The following is a 20,975-nucleotide window of genomic DNA, read 5'->3' as shown; positions in this document are numbered from 1 at the left end:
CTGACATCACACACACACACACACACACACGATCACGTGACACCTCACCTGCTTCCTCCAGGAAGCCCTGAATACTGATTACCTGCTGTATATAAGGACACTCCATGCACACACCTGTGCCGAGTACTGTTTGGTTTATCCACTTTACAAAGCGTTATTATCTCTGTGATTGTTATTTCCGTGAATGACCTTGCTCTTTGTTTTTTCGATGTCGATTTCTGCCTGTACCTCTGATCGTGGATTTACTGTGTTTGACCTGGACTGTTTAACGTTTTCGATTTTTGGATTATCTCTGATGCTGGCTTTCTTGTGTATGAACTCTTTGTGGCTACTGTTTTCCGGTGCTCTACTGGTTCTTTTTACGACTACCCCTGTACCATCCAAGCCTGTAATAAGCATCCATTTTATCTGTATCTGCGAATGTCTGTATTCCTTCTGTATTCCGTTTTGTCAGATTTTATCAGTGATGTAAAATATGTTTCTAAAATGGTAATTAGACATTCAGGTTCAGAGTTTCAGAGTATTTTGGTCTCTCCCACTTCAAACATCCAAGGGGGTCAATGGTTTTTATAGGCACTGTAGAACCATAGGTCGCTTATGAAACAAGAAATGATACATAAAGGATAGAAGATGTTTTCAATTATTTGCAGTGCTTCTGTAATGTCATTGTGGTCAACACAACAAAAGCTCAAATCTATTTCCCTTGGCAACGTCTTGAACACATCCCAGATCGACTTACCTGCCTTCATCTCCATGGGAACTGAGATGACCTCTTTTGACTTCTTCTCCGTCTCTCTCTGTGAAGGCATTTAATGAATAATACTTTTCCCAGCACTCACTTTAATAAATAAAGACATTAGTACTACATGCATCCGCTGAGTAAAAACATTACCGCAGCTAAATTAATGCTGACAGCATGTGCTAAAGGCAGACTTAACACAAGCCTAAGTGTTAATTTTATAGTGGTGGTTTTGCCATGCCATTGGGGTTGGCTTGTGCTCTGTTTGTTTAGCTTCTTGTAGAATCAATTGTCTTTTAATATTCTCCTTAAGCTGTTTGACCACAGTTAGCCAATGAATAACAGGCCTCCTGTGGTCAGATACAGCTGTGAGTGAGTGATCCTTATTACCCAGCTCCTCCTGGATCTATTAGTTCAAGAAGGCAAAGAAAAGAGATGAAAATTCAGCCATATTATGTTAAAGGAAGGAAATGTATTAGCATAAAACAAAGCAATATGTTTAAATAATCTTAATGCACCATTACTGTAATTTACTACATAGAAGAAAGAAAATCAAAACGCAGTGTCTATGCCTTAGTCTCTGAGACTTGGTAACACTCCTTTTGGCAGAAAACACAGCTTGTAAACACATTTAATAGCTTGCTTAATTTTTTTCAGTTCTTGTTGTACGATTTGTCGCTATTCTTCTTCACAGAAAGCTGTTAATTCTTTGTTATTCTTTTGGTCATGTTCAACTTGGGTAAGATATGCTGATGTCTGGGTACAGATGCTTTGCTCTATGCATGTGCGTGTGTTCACTAGGGCCGGGCGATATGGCTCTAAAACAATATCACAATCACAATATTTCAGGGTATTTTTATGATGATTATATTCTTGGCAATATGACAAAGCATAGAAATAAATATTTATTATAATATTACACACGATTGTAACACGGAAGAAGAGACAGAATGCAAACGCAAGTCACTTTTATTTTCCATAAAGAAAATAAACAAAGAACAAAACACTAGGGACAAACTAAAAAGAATAAGGTTACTTAAACAAACACTATAAAAACAAAGGATAAACTAAAAGACTTAAACAAACAAGCAAAATAATCAAACAAAGAAACAAACTAAAGAAAACAAACCAGAACACTGTAGACAAAAACACGGCTGGTCAAAGGCTCAACAAACACAACTAAACAAGATTCAAACAGAGTGACAGGACGAGGTCAAACAAAAAGCACGACACAGAACAAAGGAGCACATGGGGTATTTATACACAGGCACACACAAGGGACACCTGTGGAAATAACAAGGGGGTGGGGTTACAAATGAGACAGGAGGGATTACAGATGACAGGGCGGGGCTAAGGCGGAGACAGAACAATAACAAAACAATAGCACATGGCTGGGAACACATTACAGGAGTACAAGGGACCAAATAAGGGAAAAAAACAAGACAGACATGGGCTAAGGTGTGAAAACGATATGATATGACACAGCTCTAATTGAGCTTTTCGCCAAATTGTAACATTCAGAGTCAATGATCCAACATGTAATGATACTTATAATGCACTACTTTGGTACAGGATTGAAGTAAAATAAATTATAATAGACATATAATGCCCTAAAATAATATCACATCATTTCAGAACATTTTGCGATAAGGATAATGTCTAATTTTGGCAATATTTTATTATGCATATGATACAATATGGCACAACCTTAGTTTTTACTCTCCTACTTAGTAGTGTGTGTGTGTGTGTGTGTGTGTGTGTGTTGCTTCAATGAACTGCATGTTAGAAGTCTGGATAAGTGCTGTTTCAAAAAAGGCAAAATATATATTTATATATATTGTTATTAAGATGTAAAGTGGCCTATATTTGGATATGTATTTTGGTTACATCGCAGAGCCCTATTTCAAAAGTTTGTTTGTTTCTCTTCAGGTCATCCATGTGGGATTTAGAGTCATCATTATCATGATCCCAAAAAACCTTCTAATCTTAAAAGTATAGATTTGCTGTTTTATTAAAATGATTAAAAATGCAAATACCAGAACATCAGACTTGGCCTTAGCAGGAGATCTAGTCTGCTATCATTTATCATCGTTTATTATAGATAATGACTTTTGTTCAGTCTTGCCATAAAACAAACCAGATTATTCTGCTCTAGATCAAGTTGTGGTGAAGATGTAAGAAATGTCTACATTTTCATTGGAAATTCTCTTGGTATAACCGACCAGACTAAGTAGATGCCCGTACTTAAGATGTTTCCTCTTTCCTGATTCAGATCATGCAGATGGGCACAGCTGCCACAGCAAAGCTGGTCACATGAGTTTCTGTTTGTGGTTTCTTTTTTTGTCATCTGGAAATGTCTGTTTTGAACCAGAACCAGAGACAGATGTTTGCATTTTTACCTTGTAGCTCTGGAAGTGGTTTTTGCATGAATGATTAAGGAGTTACTGACCTTTCAGAGGCAAATATATCTCTTTCTATGTCCTTTTTCTCTATGTATGCCTGCTTTCTTGTACACAATTTCACTTATTATTAGATACAGATTTTAGGATGAATTTCTTATTGGATTGTAATATGCCCAGATGGACAGTATGGCAGAAACGTAATATTGTAATACTTAAGACATAAGCTCTCTCATTTACTTTAAATACGATACAACCATAAACCATCTAATATAAACTAACCGGATATTCAGAAAGTAAAAAATCCACTACATTGTTTACCTGAAAATTCGTCTCAGACTCAGCCTGAAATCTAACCTTATAGGAACTTTAATAATGTAATTTATTGCAATAATATATTGTCATGTCATACACTCCTTACCCTATCTCGGTCTAATGGTGTGTGTGGATAACTGTCAGTGAAAGATAATTGGAAAGACTGGCAGAGAGCTGGAGTGATGAAGCTAAGAGTATCTGGTATCTAGCAGCTGCTCTCCTCTGTTCTTAATTATGTGTATCCTCAGGGTGTCGTATCTTACAGATTATGTTATCGGCCCTTAATACACACACACGCACGCACGCACACAAACACACACATGCCCCATGCATGCAGACACACACACAATATTCACTGCTTCTGTCAAAGTGTAGCCTGGCTTGACTGATGTGAAACTGTTGTGCATTTAAGTGCAGTGCATCATAAAGAACATATGATATTTAATGTAATTACTAGATTGTGAACAAGAGGTGGAGAAAATGTTTATTCTTAGATGCATCTTTTTTCGAATCTAGACAATTTTGACTTTATTCCCAAATGTCAAAATTCTATTCACACCTGCTTACAGGTATACAGTAGAAACAATAAACGGTAACAGAGTGACCAACAAGACACAAACCATATATAAATACTGTAAGTAAATCCTACACGTGACTGTTTCATAGGCAGTTGTACTAATCCCATAGCTCTGTACTGTATTTAAAAAATGTTCTGTCTCTGTTTGCACTTCAAGCATAGTCTTAATATGACTGGTTATGGCTATGGTTAAATTACAAGAGAATTAGGAGAAAAAAAACACAAACCATAGGCTTAATATGACTATTAATATAACCTATTAAGGCATCCACTACTTTCTTTGCTTCATTTTCCTCGAAACTGTCAAAACAGTGCCGCTGTGCTAAAGACTCTAAGGTTCTCTCTCTCTCTCTCTCTGCCTCTCACATACACACATACTCACATGCTAGGGCTGCAATAATTAATCAGTATAATCGACAATGTCAGTTAATTAAATTTGTCTACTACAAATTGCATTGTCGACCAATCGTCATTTAGTGCTTGGGACAGAAGCACAATGGAAGACGGGTAAATGACTCACTCACACAATTTGCATTCAACTTAGTCTGTGTCTCCAAAAGTGCCCAAACACAACAGATTACATATTTACTCACTAAATATCAGTACTTCACACATTTTAACAACATCCAGACACTTAAATGCCTTTTAAATCTTATGTTCGGCTAAGGTAGAATAGACTATGCAGCTATACTTTATTTAGTTTATTTCCTCCATTAAATCTCCCCGTTAAACTCAGTAACTCAACACATTATAATGTTCTCATTAAACAATCATTGAAAATGCCATAACATTCATTTATAAAATTTTATAAAACCTTTTTATTTCTGGTTTCCTTGTAGCTGGTGTTAATATTACCCTAATACCATTAATCCTAGACTCATCATCATCAATCCAAGAAACATTACAGATACTATACAGTAATAAAACCTAGATCCATTACAGATACTTTACTTTAAAAGTATTAATTAGTCATACAACTAGAAAAAAAGAAAATCCCCAAATTTACCTAGGCCGATTGTCCCACCCATTCAGCAGCTTGTTAGCTTTATATTCCACGTCACTAGTAATGCCAAAACACAAGGAGGGTTGTGGCATCACTAGCACATTCCTACTCTGCCACCGCCTCTTTTCGAACTGCTGCTGATGCAGCATTGCCGAGTAGCATCACAGCGCACTCGGAGGAAAGCGCAGCGACTTGGTTATGATATATCAGCTCACAGACGCCTTATGCTGAGTGACATCACCCTTTGGAGAGAAAGAGCGCCATCTATTCAGTATCCACCCAGAGAGAGCAAGGCCAATTAATATAATGAACTGCAACCCTTGTATCGTGATACTTTTATACATGTCGCTCAATCATTGCCACCAATACACAGCCCTAATATTGACTAATTTGAAAAAAGTTTCATAAAGTTTCATAATGAGAACAAATTTAGTTTATTTGTTGAATATAACATACTGGATATGCAACTTGATTATACTTATTTCATAATAATTATTAATTAATGACATTTTAAAATTTGCCAAATAATAAAATTTTAACATCAATTAAAATGAGTATTGTTCAGCCCTTGCAGAGTACCAACAGTGGAAGTGTTATTTATAACACTTTGATGCTGACACTAATGTTATCCTTAACTCTCTACTGTGGTGGTAATATCTACTATTTAAACAACCATTAAACCAGTGTCTCCATATCCTTCAAATGAGACAGAGACAGGAATCTGAGCAATAGTGATGCTCTATTGACTGAGAAACCCAGACGAGACTTTGGTCAAATCAATAATCGTGTGTTAAAAGCCTACTTGATGTATTTATAGCTCGGTTTACAGTAATGCTCTCTCTCTGTATTACAGGAACACACCCCACTGTCATCTGAGCTGCCATAAGTGTGACCTCAACAACAATATCTGCTGTGTGTGTGGAGAAATGCTCAAATGCTTCAAAGATTGGGATCTGACTGAAGTCTGAGGTGATTTTGCCCTCACCAACCTGCCCACTCATTTCTCAAAGCGTCTCCACAGCCCACAGGCATCCCATCACAAACAATGGCTCAGAGCCGCAGGGACAGCCCCTGCTGAAAGAGCAACGTTAATATCACGAGACTGTAATTTACTGCTGCTTTTTCCAGGAGCTCCCGGTGTTGGATTAATCCTGTTTCCATAATTTAATATCTCAATGGAACCTTCTTGACAATCAAATAGCATATGTTAGCCATAAGGAGAGACCGCAATGGACTACAAATATGGCCTCCTTACTGGCACTGTGGATGAAATGGGGGACTACAAAAGACGGCCTGTGCTGCTGAGCTTGGGAGATGGATGGTCTGCCTTTTTGACCCCAGTGGATGAGAGCAGGGCTCAATGCCAGTCATGGGGTCCCTGGGGTCTTGGATCCGTACGCAAAGTCAAGGTCTTCAGCTTCGTGTTTGGTCTTCTAGCCACGTTCCTCATCATGGCTTCCTATATCCTGACAAGAGACCAGAACGGACTATTACTTACACCGTCCCCGTCCCAGTTCAGGGTAACGTCTCAGCCCATAAACCTGTCCTCAGGAAAAGACAATGCTGGAGTAAAGGAGGTGGTCAGGAATATTGTAGCCAAAGTGGAGTTCCAGCAAAGAAAAGTGCCTGGCCTAATGGAGCTGAGGGAGAGAGAACCTCATGTAAGTCTTTTCTTCAGTGTTTGGGTAAAAAAAACATAACATTCAGTCTCCTCCAAAAGTATTGGAACAGTGAGGCCAATTATTTTATTTCTGCTGTAGACTGAAAATATTTGAGTTACAAAAGATCAACATTTCAGCTTTTATTTCCTGGTATTGACAGCTGGACACTTGATGCACAGTTCAGAAGAACTCAAGAAAGACATTTTTCTTGTGTGCAAAAGTATTGAAACATGTGACTGTCAGGTATGTTTTGACTATACATAGATTATTCAAACAATAAATAGCGCTGAATGTCTATGTTCAGTTTACATTTATGTTACGTTTAGAATGCCCTGAAGTAGAAAGCCGTCACTGGTGTACTAAGTAACAGATGTCGAACAGGTAGACCAAAGAAAAACACTTTGCAAAACATTGTGAGTGGTGTAAAGAAAGACCCTAAAACAACTGTTAGTGGCATCAGCAACAATCTCCAGAGGGCAGGAGTGAATGTATCACAATCTACTGTTCACAGAAGACTTCATAAACAAAAGTACAGAGGCCTCACCAGAAGATAAAACCATGATTAAAAAGAAGAATACTTTTGGAGGGGACTGTACATATAAAGAAAGCTTCTTCTGCTTTTTTAAAACCTATGGCATACACAGTGTATTGATGCTAAAATATATTTTTTAATTATTTTAAAGAAAAGTCTGAATTTTCTCACAGGCCAAGTCTGGACAATTCAGTGAAACTGCAGGATTCACTAGTTAACTAGTTAGCAGAGCCCACTATGCCGTCTACTAGGTGCCATTAACAGACATCTCTGCTGCAGTGAGGATTTTTCCATGTCCAATACAAACTAAATAACGCTTCTCTGATTTGTGGGATATGTGTGTGGGGTCTCCTTCATTAAAATTCTAGCCAGATGCAACCAGTTTTCATCATAACCACTCACTGCAGGTTGCACTGTTTATTACTGTTCATTACAATTACTAAGAAATAAGGTTAGTCAATTTTGAAAGTGTCCTCAAGTGATGTTGCAAAGACCATCAAAAACAATATGATGAAACTGGCTCTTATCAGGACCACCCCAGAAAAAGAAGACCAATAGTTTCCTCTGTTACATAGGATAAGTTCATCAGAGTTACCAGCCTCAGAAACCACACGTTAACAGCACCCCAGATGATGCTCCACAAAGTATTTTTTTTTCTAAATTTCTTTTCACATGTTATGCTTAATACATGATTCCTTGTGTGTTTCTTCATAGTCTGAAAAAAAATAAAAACATTGAATGAAAAGTTGTGTCCAAACTTTTGACTGATACTGTACATACAGCTTCCCATTCATTTTGGCATGTCAGTACACAAGTATTAGCTTACATGAAACTGCCATTACTTACACTACCACAGGTTACCACAATATTAGTTTTCAGCTTCATAAGGCCTCTTAGCTACAGATTTTATAAACCAAGCATCTGTGGGATAATGAGCTGTGTTTGGGGAAATGAGAAAATGTTCACGTGTGATTATGGGCTGAAACCTTCTTTAAAAGGATTTATGGAAATTATTTCTTCCCTTGCAGATTTTCTCCGTAATCCCTCGTAAATTTCTTCCCTACCTCAAAAACCCCTGCTGGTATGAGGAACACACTGGGAACAGCACAGTAGACCCATACAGGAGGAACTCGTATGCCCTTTACTCCAAACGCTTCCAGGCAGTGTATGATCACCTGCGCAGTGCTTTTCAGGAGCACCTCCACCATCACGCGGGAAGAAGCTACCGCCTCCGCTGTCTGCCCTATTTCTACATCATCGGTCAGCCCAAGTGTGGCACCACAGATCTCTACGATCGCCTTCGGCTGCACCCGCAGGTCCAGTTCACCACCATGAAGGAGCCGCACTGGTGGACACGAAAGAGGTTTGGTGAGTTTTGTGAGCTTTGAAGTCTTTGAACTTCTATCTTTAAGAGACTCCTGAAGACAGAGCTCTTCAAAGAGCACTTACTCTCCTAACACCTCTAACTAACTAACTACTTCTAACCTCATTTCCTTCTTCCCCTCCTGCACTCCTCTATCCCTTTTTTCCCTTCGACCTCCTTTAAGCCCTATCTAAAAATGGTTTATCTTAATTTCTATTACTTTTGTACTTGATTATTGTAAGTCGCTTTGGACAAAAGCATCTGCCAAATGTAATGTAATGTAATGTAATGTAATGTAATGTAAACTTATGTGCAATGTTTGTTGATAATTCTAGCCTCGCTGACAATTTTTGGTTAGTAGAACATTTTTTGGACGTTACAGTTAATGTTCTGAGAATGTTCAGTTTTCCAAGTTGATATCTTGACAAGTAGAAATATATTTATCTTTTATTAATGCTTTATTAATTGTCAAAATACAGCTAGGTATGCAACTAATTATTATTATGGTAGTTGATAAATCTGTTGAATTATTTTTATGCAATTAATCAATTGATAAAAAAACTTATATGTACTTTATTTAGTCTTATATGTCTTATATGTACTAATGTTGTAATTGTCACATTGGAGGAGGAAGAAGATTGTGAACATAAATCAAGATAAATTATTCATTAAACAAACAAGATAATCAAAAGCAAAACAGACAGCAAACACAAACATGAGTAAAGGAATGTAAAAACAAATAAACAAGGCTAAGAAAACTAAACTACAAATACAAGACCAAAAAAAAAGACTATAAAAACTAGACTGAATGTATATGACTAAGAAAACAAAACAGAACAATTAAGAACAGACAAAAACTGCCACACTTGAAATCACAAAACACAGAGCATACAAAAATACAAAGCCCACAAACCAGACACGGAGCACACAAAAGACTCAACCAGGACAATGAAACAAAAGGACTTATATCGTCGCTGTCCAATGAAAAACACTTATCTCAAATTTTAATTTTGAAGAGTTTTGATTGGTCCGTTTATAAAGAAATTTTGGCACAGTGTAAGGGACAGTCTGTCTGTTCAAATGATGTAGTAAACTAAAAATCGACAAAAATGGACATAAGTGTTTTTCATTGGACAGCGACGATATACACTATGAGGGTAAGGAACACCTGGGACCAGTAACAAGGGGGCGGGAACACTAATGACTAACTAACAAGACAGACATGGTGTAAGGTGTGACATTAATTGTATAATAAACAAGCTACCATTATTAAATATATTAATGTTTACATAAATAATTAACCCGGCAATTACATTAATTTAAGTATTATAATAATTTAATTACACAACAAAAGTAAATATAATGTAAATATAGACTCGGCTGAGATTCTCAAACACGTCTGCAGAACTTCAGAATCAAAAGACCCTAAAAAAGACAGTAACAGCAGCATTTAAGGTGGAATGGACAACTTACTAAAAGCACAGGAATTGTTCACTAAACATAACTGAAATATAACTTAACTAAGAATGAGAATCATGTTTAACTACTCTAGCAGGCTCTAGGAACATTAGCTTCAGCATGGTTCCAGCTAAATGATGCTTTATTGCCACGAATTGTTGTTGGCTTAATCCCCCAAATTAAAGGGTTGCAACTGTACGTATGTGTATAATAATGTAGACCCAACTAATGCATTATAAAATTATTTGCCAACTGTTTTAATAATCGATTTGAATCGATTTAATTAATTAATTGTTGCAGTGCAAATTGCAGCAGCACAGGTCAAAAGAGAGGTGTGCAGAAATATACAAAAAATATACAAAGTCTAAATACACAAAATACAAATGCAAGAAAATCTGAACAATGAACATGTTTCTAAAAAAACAAAAGAAAAACACGTTCATATTCTTAAAGTTTTAAGAGTTCAGAAATCAATATTTGGTGGAATAACCCATTTGGTTTGTTAATCACAGTTTTCATGCATATTGTAATGTTTTCCTCCCCCAGTCTTACACACTGCTTTTGGATAACTTTTTGCCACTCCTGGTGCAAAAATTCAATTAAATTCTGCTTGGTTTGATTGTTGTGATCATCCATCTTCCTCTTGATTTTCATCATCATTAAGTGTTTCCTGTCTCCTGTGAGCGCTTGCCTGTGACTCCTGTTAGCCCAAATGCCACCGGTTACCATCATTTCCCCATTTCAGGGAATACTGTCCACTGTGGGTGTAAAAATTAGACTTTGGTGACACATTCTCACTACATATGAGACACTGTGGAGTAGGGGTGTAAATCACAGGACACCTCACAATGCGATTATTATTAGATATGTGATATATCACAGGACAATACTCTACAATACCTCAAAGCATCTGTGTTACTGAAGAGGATAAAATACTCCTAAAAAGGTAAATACCAGGAATTAAAGATTAACTGGTGTCTGTTTTACTGAATTTAACAACCAGTATTCTTCACCGCAGGTTTACCGTATTAATTTGATTATAGCGCCACCATGTGGAGTAATGAAGCAGTAACTTTAGTAAGTCAGATTGGGGATATTGATCCTTATGTTTTAATGACCGTATCAATATTTGTGAGATACAATTGAAACAATACGCTATGATATATTACACATTGATTTATTGTTCCACCCCTACTGTGGAGTAAATTAAATTAAAGTTTATTTTTATGATTTTGCTAAGATAATGCAGTCCAGTAAATGAAAATTACTATTTTATTATTTTGCATTCTTCTGAGTTATCTGTTTCCTTTTTGTAGGTATCATCAGGCTAAGTGAAGGTTTCCGTAACCCATATCCCCTGAAAGACTACCTGGACCTATTCGATCTGGCTGCTTATGAGATACAAGACCTACTGGGCAACTTTTCCAGAGAAAACACCCAGCTGGACCTTATAATTGGTAAAGTTATATCTCAACTTGGTCTTGATTGAACTTTTGCCATGTCAGTGTCTGTCACTGCGGAATAAAGCTAGTCATTAGAGAACATTTCTGTAGACTTTGCTGTTTTTTCTTTCTTTTATAGCTTTTAGGAGAATCAAAGGATGTTCTGGTCAGAGGAAAGTCAGCATTTGCTCATTAGATTTTTCTTACCCTTCGGTCATTCCTGCTATGAGTCATCATAGAAAAAGTCCATTTTGTTTAAATGACGCTTTGAAAATGAAAAGAGCATCGAACAGCTCTTTTCAAAGACAATCTGTGGTAGTCCTCAACTTCATACGCTCAAGATCATCAAACAAATTACCATATCTGTTTCAATCAAATGGAATCAAAGCTTGTAGCAGTGATAAGACTCTTAAAAGAAGTTTCAACATTGGCTACATAACTTGGTATATGTGTTTGATTGACAGGAGAGGCCAGTGCATCCACTATGTGGGACAACAACGCGTGGGTTTACTTCTATGACAATGGAACAGGAATGGAGCCTCCTTTTTTGGTGCAGGACTTTATCCATGCAGTCCAACCACAAGCCAAGTTCATAGTGATGCTGCGAGATCCTGTAGAAAGGTAGTAAAAGAAACATTCACTCATCCTGTGCTTCTGTTTATTATGACAGATTATAAATATCTGGAATTACATAGGTCTGCAGGTGTTATTATAAACCATGCAGTCAGCTAGAAGCTTAAGTTGGTGATATGCTTAATGTACTGAAACCCAAACCAAGCATTTGACAATAAATGCCTTATACCAGGGGTGTCCAAACTTTTTTTGATGGGGGCCAGAAGGAGAAATATATTTGAAGTCACGGGCCACAGACTCTGTAATAAAACAAATAATGAAATATACCACTTTAAATAATACTTTTTTCCTGATTATTTCATTTACACACCATTTTACTTGACTTACTATCTTTATCTTTGACAGTGTTGTGTAAACTAAGATTTTTCAAATTGATGTTTAATTTCATGATGTCTCTTAATATTAAACTCCTTAATTACGACAACTTTTAGACTCTTTGGCCCGTTTTTCTGCGCTAGAAATGCACACTCTCTCCGCTTTTAGACTCTTTGGCCCGATTTTCTGCACTAGAAATGCACACCCGCTCCGCTTTTAGACTCTTTGGCCCGTTTCTGACACCTACCGTTCAAACGTTGAATCTCATATTATAAAAACCTGCTTAACAGCGGGCCAACTTTCATTCTATTTCTAAAATACCTCACGGGCTGCTCCAAAAAAGGAAACGGGCCGCAAATGGCCCGCGGGCCGTAGTTTGGACACCACTGCCTTACACCTATCATTTACAATTCTTCTAACCGTATGCTCAGATCTGACTGTAGAACAGACAAGAAACTTTGGTAACACTTTCTATGAATGTCATCTTTACTAGACTCTATAACCACATTCATAACATATTATAATGCATTCACAAGGCATTATGAACATGGCTTATAACACATAATACATTATAATAAAAGCTGTGCTTATAATATGTATATTAAAATAGTATATATCTATTACTAATAATCTTGTCCCACAATGAAATGATGACTTTACTTGGAGCTCACAAATACTTGGAGCTGTTATAATACATTATAAGTGACTACAACTAATATTATATTCAACACAAGGTATATTCCAGATAATTTATGATCATCTCAAAAAAATTAGAGTATTTTTCAGAGTGCGTTTATAAGTCGGCAGCTTTTTTAGTCATAGTGCATTCTGCAGGCTAGGACTGAATTTCTTAGTATTGACTTACATGCTATAAACATGCTATAAACACAGCTAAAGATGCATTATGTTCACAATAATTAATGCATGATAAACAAGGCTATGAAGGGTTATATATTATTTTTCATAAATATGTATAATCATGTTTATAATGCCTTATAAATACATTATAATATGTTATGGGTATGTTTATGTCTTATAGAGATGACATTTATAGAAAGTGTTACCGAAACTTCAATGCTTGTAGTGTCAGACTATAAAATACCTGTAAGAGCCTATTAAATATTTTATTCTTTGTATTTGCGTATGTGTGTGTGTTTAGGCTATATTCAGACTATCTGTACTTCGGCTTGGCAAATAAGACAGTGGAGGACTTTCATGAGCGTGTATCAGAGTCCTTGCAGCTTTTTGAAGTCTGCCTGGCTGAGAGGTCCATGCGTTCCTGTGTTTACAACACCACCCTCAACAACGCCATGCCTGTGAGTAAGCAACTTCAAGGTGCTTTCATAATGAAAGGATCCATTTACTTGTGTTTTGGTCGGTAAGGGTGCTGTGAATCTTAAAAAAACAGAATTTTACGTCCAATGAGGACACAATTTGATATACACCAAAATAACTTTGGCTCAAAACCTTATTTTAACCTTATTTTAATATATATTCCTTCTTGTTTCAACACATACTATTTTTTTCTTCTGCCTGTAACTTTACATCTACGACTCTGTAGTTATAGAACTACAAAGAGTCCTATATGCTCAGTGGAGCTGATAAGATAAACAGTGAGTGTCATAACATTCTGACTGGACTGTTTGGAATAATAATACACTGATATGACATAAGTCATGGTAGCGCAGTATGTGAATTAAGATCAAGAGTGAAAGTACTGGCAGCTCTTGTCAGCAGGGCTTCAGCAGTACGTTCCTATTTTAAGTGTGCAGGCGTCCTGGAGTTTTGTGTCAGTTTTGTCCTCTGACTCCTCCTGCTGCTCGTTCCCCAACACTAACTCGCAGAGTGCAGGGCTCACTCACCGGGCACGGGGCTCACTCGCCGAGCAGGGGCCTCGGGGGGCTCACGGGTGATAGAAGAGTTTAGAATTGCTGTAATTCTCCTCTTCCTCGTTATCTAAGTTCTCTGCCTCTCCTTCTCTTAACTTTATGTAGATTGTGTAGATTCAGCCTGCTGAATTTGGCAACCCGAGTAACCTTCGAGACTGGGGAGGGGTGGGCGGAGCAGACTACTCTCTGTGGTGTTTTGAGATTGGACTGCTGTAGCCATTTCACACACTCGCTCTCAGGTCTTACAAAATGCACCTTTAAGGAGAAGGCTTGGGAATGAAAGTTATCTTTAGGGCTGGGTATCATTTAAAAAAAATCGATTCCAACACTGTATTTAAGGGTTCTTTTTAAGCATTATCAGCATTAGATTAGATTGCAGAGTGTAGTCTGCTTTAGGTCTAGCAGACTAGATAGAGAGGATAGAGAGAGATAGAGAGTTGTTTTAACCTCGCGTTTGGCGTGTTTATGCAGGTTTTATGCAAAGTATTGAAAACCAGCACCCAATTTTTTTAGACCTTTCGGTACTCGGTAGTACTGAAACATTTGGCCGGTTCCGTTTTGGTATTTAATTTCGATACCTGGCCCTAGTTATCTTGTGAGTAAGGTTAAACACTAGTCAGCATGGTCATGGCAAGTTCATGTAAATTATTGGAGTTTTAGCCAAGCTTGATAGTGGATGAGACATACCATTTCTGAAGCTATGGAGGCATTTAACATTTCATGATCCCCAGTGTCATGTGTGTACCATCAACACACATAATAAAAAAACATTACCACCCACAGTGAACATCATATAGCAAACCTGGTGTTCCAGGTTCCAGCAATCCTACATGTTGCTTTCGAGCTGCACAAGGCATACTTTTCCCATTGTTACGATAGCAAAGACTCACTGACATGCTCTAAATGAATAAAGCTGTGCTTGCCTACAGATTGCTAAAATAGAGCCCATTGTCTCCACCTACAAGATATACCACAGGTCAGTACAGTGTGCTTAACTTCCATTTGATGTTCCAAAAGTCATGGGACGCGAAACTAGTTTCTGTCCTATGACATTTGGTATTCTAGTCTATAATCACCACAATAGTTAAAGCCACTTTTATGCTGAAGCCTGGTATTATTCAGCATAAGCCAGACTGGCACGAGGTGTCTGTATCTACATACAGAGCTACCAGGTGCCGGATGGTAGATTAGATATTTCTGCAGGGTGGATGAGGGTTTTTCTCCAGATCAGGAGCCTCTATCTTGGGGAGAAACAGCTGCGAGTGCTGAGGGCTACACCCAGGATTAGTCATGCTTGACTTTTGTTTAAATGAGTTTGTTATTCACTTTCCATTTGTGGGGAAAAAGGGCTTTATCACAAGCTAACCATCTTGTGTGATAAACTATAAAATGAGGTATATGAGACCTTTTTGGATTTAGATTTATAGTCTAATGGCTAGTGATCCACAGCCATATTCCTTAAACACTTTAAAGCACACTCATAGCAGATAGACTTCTGGGTAAAGTGCATTTTCATACACGAGTGGTCAGGTCCCTCTACTGGTCATTTAATTAACTGAGGTTTCTGAATGTCATTAAATGACAGTGCACTGAAAGTACTCAAGTAAAAAAATGATTGTGTTGTTAAAATAATAAGGCATACTGCTGTTTATGTATATGCTGTATGTGTACACACTATATCTGCAAAAGTATGCGCTTATCTGCATTCACATGCAGATGGCATTGAGTGATATCCCAGTCTTTATTAGCAAGGTTTTATATGATGTCGATCCAGCCTTTACATCTATAACAGCTTCATCCCTTCTGGCAAGGCTTTCACAAGTGTTTTTTTCGAATGTTTTAACCATTCTTACAGTAAAGTATTTGTAAGGTAAAACACTAACTGATGATGTTTGATAAAAAAAAAAAAAATCTGTGTAAACTTTCTGCATTTGCTTTTTTAAAGTAAATTTAATTTCAAATAAATGTAAGTAACTTCAACTCGGTTTCAAGACTTAAATGTTACATAGAGTAAATAAGTGAACTGAACTGCAGTCAATCCTTTCTTTTAGTAAACTTTACTTCATTTATTTTTGCTAAATCAATCCTTTCTTTCAGTAACCTTTACTTAATGTCTGCATACAATATTACCTAATTACAATTACTTAATTTATACAATATAACTGAAATTATGTAAATATTTACATAATTAATAATCTCAAAGATTTATTTTGTAAACAGACCAAGTCTAACTGTCTCAACACATGGATGGCTTTTAGTATACTAAAAAGAAAGTATTACATGCCATCCATGTGTTGAGACAGTGTAATATGTGTATTTTAACTAAAAATATTTAAATTTCAGGAATTATAATATATGATGTATCATAAAATAATTCATTAATATTGTATAAATTAAGTAATTGTAATCAGGTAATATTTTATGCAGAAATGAAGTAAAGTTTACTAAAAGAAAAGATTGACTGAAGTTTAGATGTAACATTTAAGTCCTAAACCGAGTTGAAGTTCCTTAAATTTATCTGAAATTAAACTTACTTAAAAAAAAAGTAAGTGTAAGATAAGGTGTAAGGTGTTCTGCCAGGTTGAGGTCAGTCAAGTTCTTTCATACCAAACTTGCTCTTCCATGTCTTTAAAGACCTTCTTCATGTTGAAGCAGGAAAGGGACATCCTTAAACTGTTCCTGCAAAGTTGGGAAAATTGTCAAATAACTCTTGGTTTGCTGAAGTATTAGAAGTTCTTTTACTGGAACTAAGGGGTCGAGCCCAACTTCTGAAAAGCAAACCCAACCCATACTTCCCCCTCCACCAATCGTTATAATTGGCACATTGCATTGCATTTGGTGATGTGAGGCTTTGATGCAGCTTTTTGACCATGGACACCCTTTTTACACCCCTGGCCATAAAAGGGAGTAGAATACTTGAATTTAATTATTTGGATTGGGCAAGAGTACGTTTGGCAATATATTGTATGTTCTCAGCTCAAGTCATATATTTTTTGTATCATTTTTTGTTGACATAGCTGAATGAATGTGAAATGTGGATCTGAGACCAGAATAAGGACTTAATGTTCCTTTGAATGTTTGAATTACATATTGTGCATAATATTCCTAAAGAAAGGTTTTCTCATCTCAATAAAGGGACAGAAAAACCCGAAACACTTTAAACAAGTCTATCCCAGCACATTTACTCCTGGATGTCTAATGTTTGCAGTCCTCTCTCTGTTTTCTGTGCAGGTGAGGCTGCAGGTGGGGCTGTACGTGGTCTATCTGCTCGACTGGCTCAGTGTGTTTAGCCGAGAGCAGATCCTGGTCCTGCGACTGGAGGATCATGCCACGAATAGGAAACGCACCATGCACAGAGTTTTCGACTTCCTACATTTAGGTTTGTTATTTATTCCTTTTTAGATAATGCCCATTCAGTAATCTAAAATCTAAAATTCACAGTTATTGGAACAATATGTTTGGCATATTATGTTTTTTGTGATCCAGACTATGTGGGACTTTAAATTAGCTATTGGGTGTAATCAGAAGTGTAATTAAAAAAATGTAATAGTGTCAAAGAGCTTTAGACTAACTTTTTTTCCCAACCGTCTCAGAAACCTTATTTATTTATTTTTTGCTTGCTATTATCAGTGTTTCATTTATTTTTTGCCTTCTGGCACTTTTTAAACGTGCAAGTTGCACAGTTTCCTAATTTTCCTTGCCACTTTTGAAGCTCCACAGTTGACTGATGTGGTGAACTCCCTGCTAGCACCACGTTAACCCTTCTCCATTTGTAACCTGGAAAAGAGTTTGAAATCCACCAATCCACAGTCAGACAGATTGTGTAAATCAAGATTGTTGTTTCTTGTTGGTCGACCAACATAGATCACTTCAAGATCAAGGCATGTGCTAGTCAGTGAAGACACAAAGGACCCAAGGCCAGGGTAACTATCAGGAGTCAGACAGACCAGACTGTGTGATTCTATTTCTATGAGTTTGCTATAAATATTAAAAGTCAGCACTAATCAGTACTCAACACCGAAAGAATCGAGAATTTGGTGAGTTTAATTGTATTTTGGGTTAATGAGCTAATGGTATGATTTATTATCTTTGACTCCACAGGGCCACTCACTCAGCAGAAAGAAGCAGACATCACTAAAAGTCCAGCGTCCAACACCAGGAAACCGGCCAACCGGAATCTGGGGCCCATGCTGCCCATCACCAAAGACATTCTGCAGAGTTTCTATAGACCGTTCAACAAAAGACTGGCACAAGTTCTTCGTGACACAGCTTTTCTGTGGACACAGTCATAGCGGTCAACACTTTTTTTTTTTAAAGCCACTTTTTACTTTTCTAGGACTATGTCTGGTCCATCTGTGGACAGACTAAATCAGGGGGAAATGTTCTTCTGTGTGACGGTGTTGTGGCTGGTCCAGAGATTGACACCCCAGCAGCAGGATTATGCAACAGGCAAAGCTTCTTGTGCACTAGTCTTTGATAAAGTGCATCATGAGCGATTAAAATGGCGGCTCTGGCCACTGAAGTGGAAGCCCAGTTCTGAAGAACCAAAAAAAGGGAAATGCTAATGTTAACTATGTCTAAGCGCAACCATTTCCTCCACACTGATTCTAAAAGCCAATTTATACTTCTTTTCGTCAAACCTACGCCATAGCCTATACTGTAGAATAATGAGGACCTTCCCAGATAACCTTGAATGTTATAAGAATGTTTAGCAATGTTTTAAGAAAGCAGTTAAGGAAGCAGCCTGTAATGTTACAGAAATAATTATTAGGAACATAATAATGGTTTGCATCACAACGTTACTAGAATGTTTCTCACACAGCGTTCCCAGCTAGGCGAACACTAGCATTGAAATGGAACCATTAAAAGTAACATTCCCAAAACTAAAAATTTAAACCTCGCAACAACCTTACTAGAATGTATAAAAATAATAAATAAAAGTTCCAAGAGCATCCAGAAAACTTGACAGATTAAACATTCTAAGAACCTTAACTGTATCGTTCAGAAAACATTCTACTTGTCACGGATGTGTAGGATATATGTAAGATATATGCAGATTTGAGATTTTTTTTAAACAAACAGGATATACAAAAGCAAAACTGAAAGCAAACACGGGTAGCACAAAAACTAAGAAACAAGACTGGGATACTAAATTAACTAAATGAACTAAGACTAGACTAAGCTAAGAAAACTAAGCTAAGAAACTATATATAAGGAACAACACTGAGATCTAAGACTAAACTCACACTAAGCACCCAAAACAACAGACCTGGATGCAGGAAACACAGAGATTCAGTGGTACACAAAAAATACTTGACAAGGAAACACTCACTACAGCATATACAGTGGGGAGAACAAGTATTTGATACACTGCTGATTTTTCAGGTTTTCCCCACTTGCAAAGCATGTGGAAGACTGTAATTTTTATCATAGGTACTCTTCAACTGTGAGTGATGGAATCTAAAACAAAAATCCAGAAAAATACATTGATGATTTTTAAATAAATAATTTCCACTTTATTGTGGGAAATAAGTATTTAATCATCTATCAACCAGTAAGAATTTTGGCTCTCACAGACATGTTACTTCTTCTTTGAGAAGCCCTCCTGTTCTCCACTCATTACCTGTATTAACTGCACCTGTTTGAACTCGTTACCTGTATAAAAGACACCCGTCCACACACTCAATCAGTCAGACTCCAGCATCTCCACAATGCCCAAGACCAGAGAGCTGTGTAAGGACATCAGGGATAAAATTGTAGACCTGCACAAGGCTGGGATGGGCTACAGGACAATAGGCAAGCAGCTTGGTGAGAAGGCAACAACTGTTGGTGCAATTATTAGAAAATGGAAGAAATGCAAAATAACGGATAATCTCCCTCGGTCTGGGGCGCCATGCAAGATCTCACCTCGTGGAGCATCAATGATCTTGAGGAAGGTTAGGAATGAGCCCAGAATTACACGGCAGGACCTGGTCAATGACCTGAATAGAGCTGGGACCACAGTCTCAAAGAAAACAATCAGTAACACTCTACGCCGTCAAGGATTAAAATCCTGCAGTGCACGCAAGGTGCCCTTCCTCAAGCCAACGCATGTCAAAGCCCGTCTGAAGTTTGCAAATGACCATCTGATTGATCCAGAGGAGGAATGGGAGAAGGTCATGTGGTCTGATAAGACAAAAATAGAACTTTTTGGTTTAAACTCCACTCGTCATGTTTGGAGGAAGAAGAATGATGAGTACAACCCCAAGAACACCATCCCAACGTGAAGCATGGCGGTGGAAACATCATTCTTTGGGGATGCTTTTCTGCAAAGGGGACAGGACGACTGCACCGTATTGTGGGAAGGATGGATGGGGCCATGTATCGTGAGATTTTGGCCAACAACCTCCTTCCCTCAGTAAGAGCACTGAAGATGGATCGTGGCTGGGTCTTCCAGCATGATAACGACCCAAAACACACAGCCAGGGCAACTAAAGAGTGGCTCCGTAGGAAACATCTTAAGGTCCTGGAGTGGCCTAGCCAGTCTCCAGACCTGAATCCAATAGAAAATCTTTGGAGGGAGCTTAAAGTCCGTGTGGCCCAGCGACAGCCACGAAACCTGAAGGCTCTGGAGGAGATCTGTATGGAGGAGTGGGCCAAAATCCCTGCT

At 37.6% G+C, this 20,975-nt stretch overlaps 1 protein-coding gene across 1 annotated transcript in view; it reads left to right on the top strand.

The window, feature by feature from the left end:
* chst15 (carbohydrate (N-acetylgalactosamine 4-sulfate 6-O) sulfotransferase 15) overlaps window positions 1-19,671 on the top strand; it is a 49,682-nt gene extending 30,011 nt beyond the window's left edge. The window contains exons 2-8 of the mRNA XM_007257556.4: window positions 5,887-6,694; window positions 8,255-8,594; window positions 11,364-11,504; window positions 11,954-12,110; window positions 13,597-13,753; window positions 17,558-17,705; window positions 18,428-19,671. Of these exons, the coding sequence (XP_007257618.3) occupies window positions 6,263-6,694; window positions 8,255-8,594; window positions 11,364-11,504; window positions 11,954-12,110; window positions 13,597-13,753; window positions 17,558-17,705; window positions 18,428-18,618 (1,566 nt within the window). The 5' untranslated portion in view covers window positions 5,887-6,262 and the 3' untranslated portion in view covers window positions 18,619-19,671. The remainder of the gene's footprint in view (window positions 1-5,886; window positions 6,695-8,254; window positions 8,595-11,363; window positions 11,505-11,953; window positions 12,111-13,596; window positions 13,754-17,557; window positions 17,706-18,427) is intronic.
* Window positions 19,672-20,975: the final 1,304 nt, after the last annotated feature.

The sequence above is a fragment of the Astyanax mexicanus genome, chromosome 14 (assembly GCF_023375975.1).
Source record: "Astyanax mexicanus isolate ESR-SI-001 chromosome 14, AstMex3_surface, whole genome shotgun sequence".
Lineage (NCBI taxonomy): Eukaryota > Metazoa > Chordata > Actinopteri > Characiformes > Acestrorhamphidae > Astyanax > Astyanax mexicanus.
The sequence above is the reverse complement of the archived record's forward strand: the minus strand, read 5'-3'. Positions and strand labels throughout refer to the sequence as shown.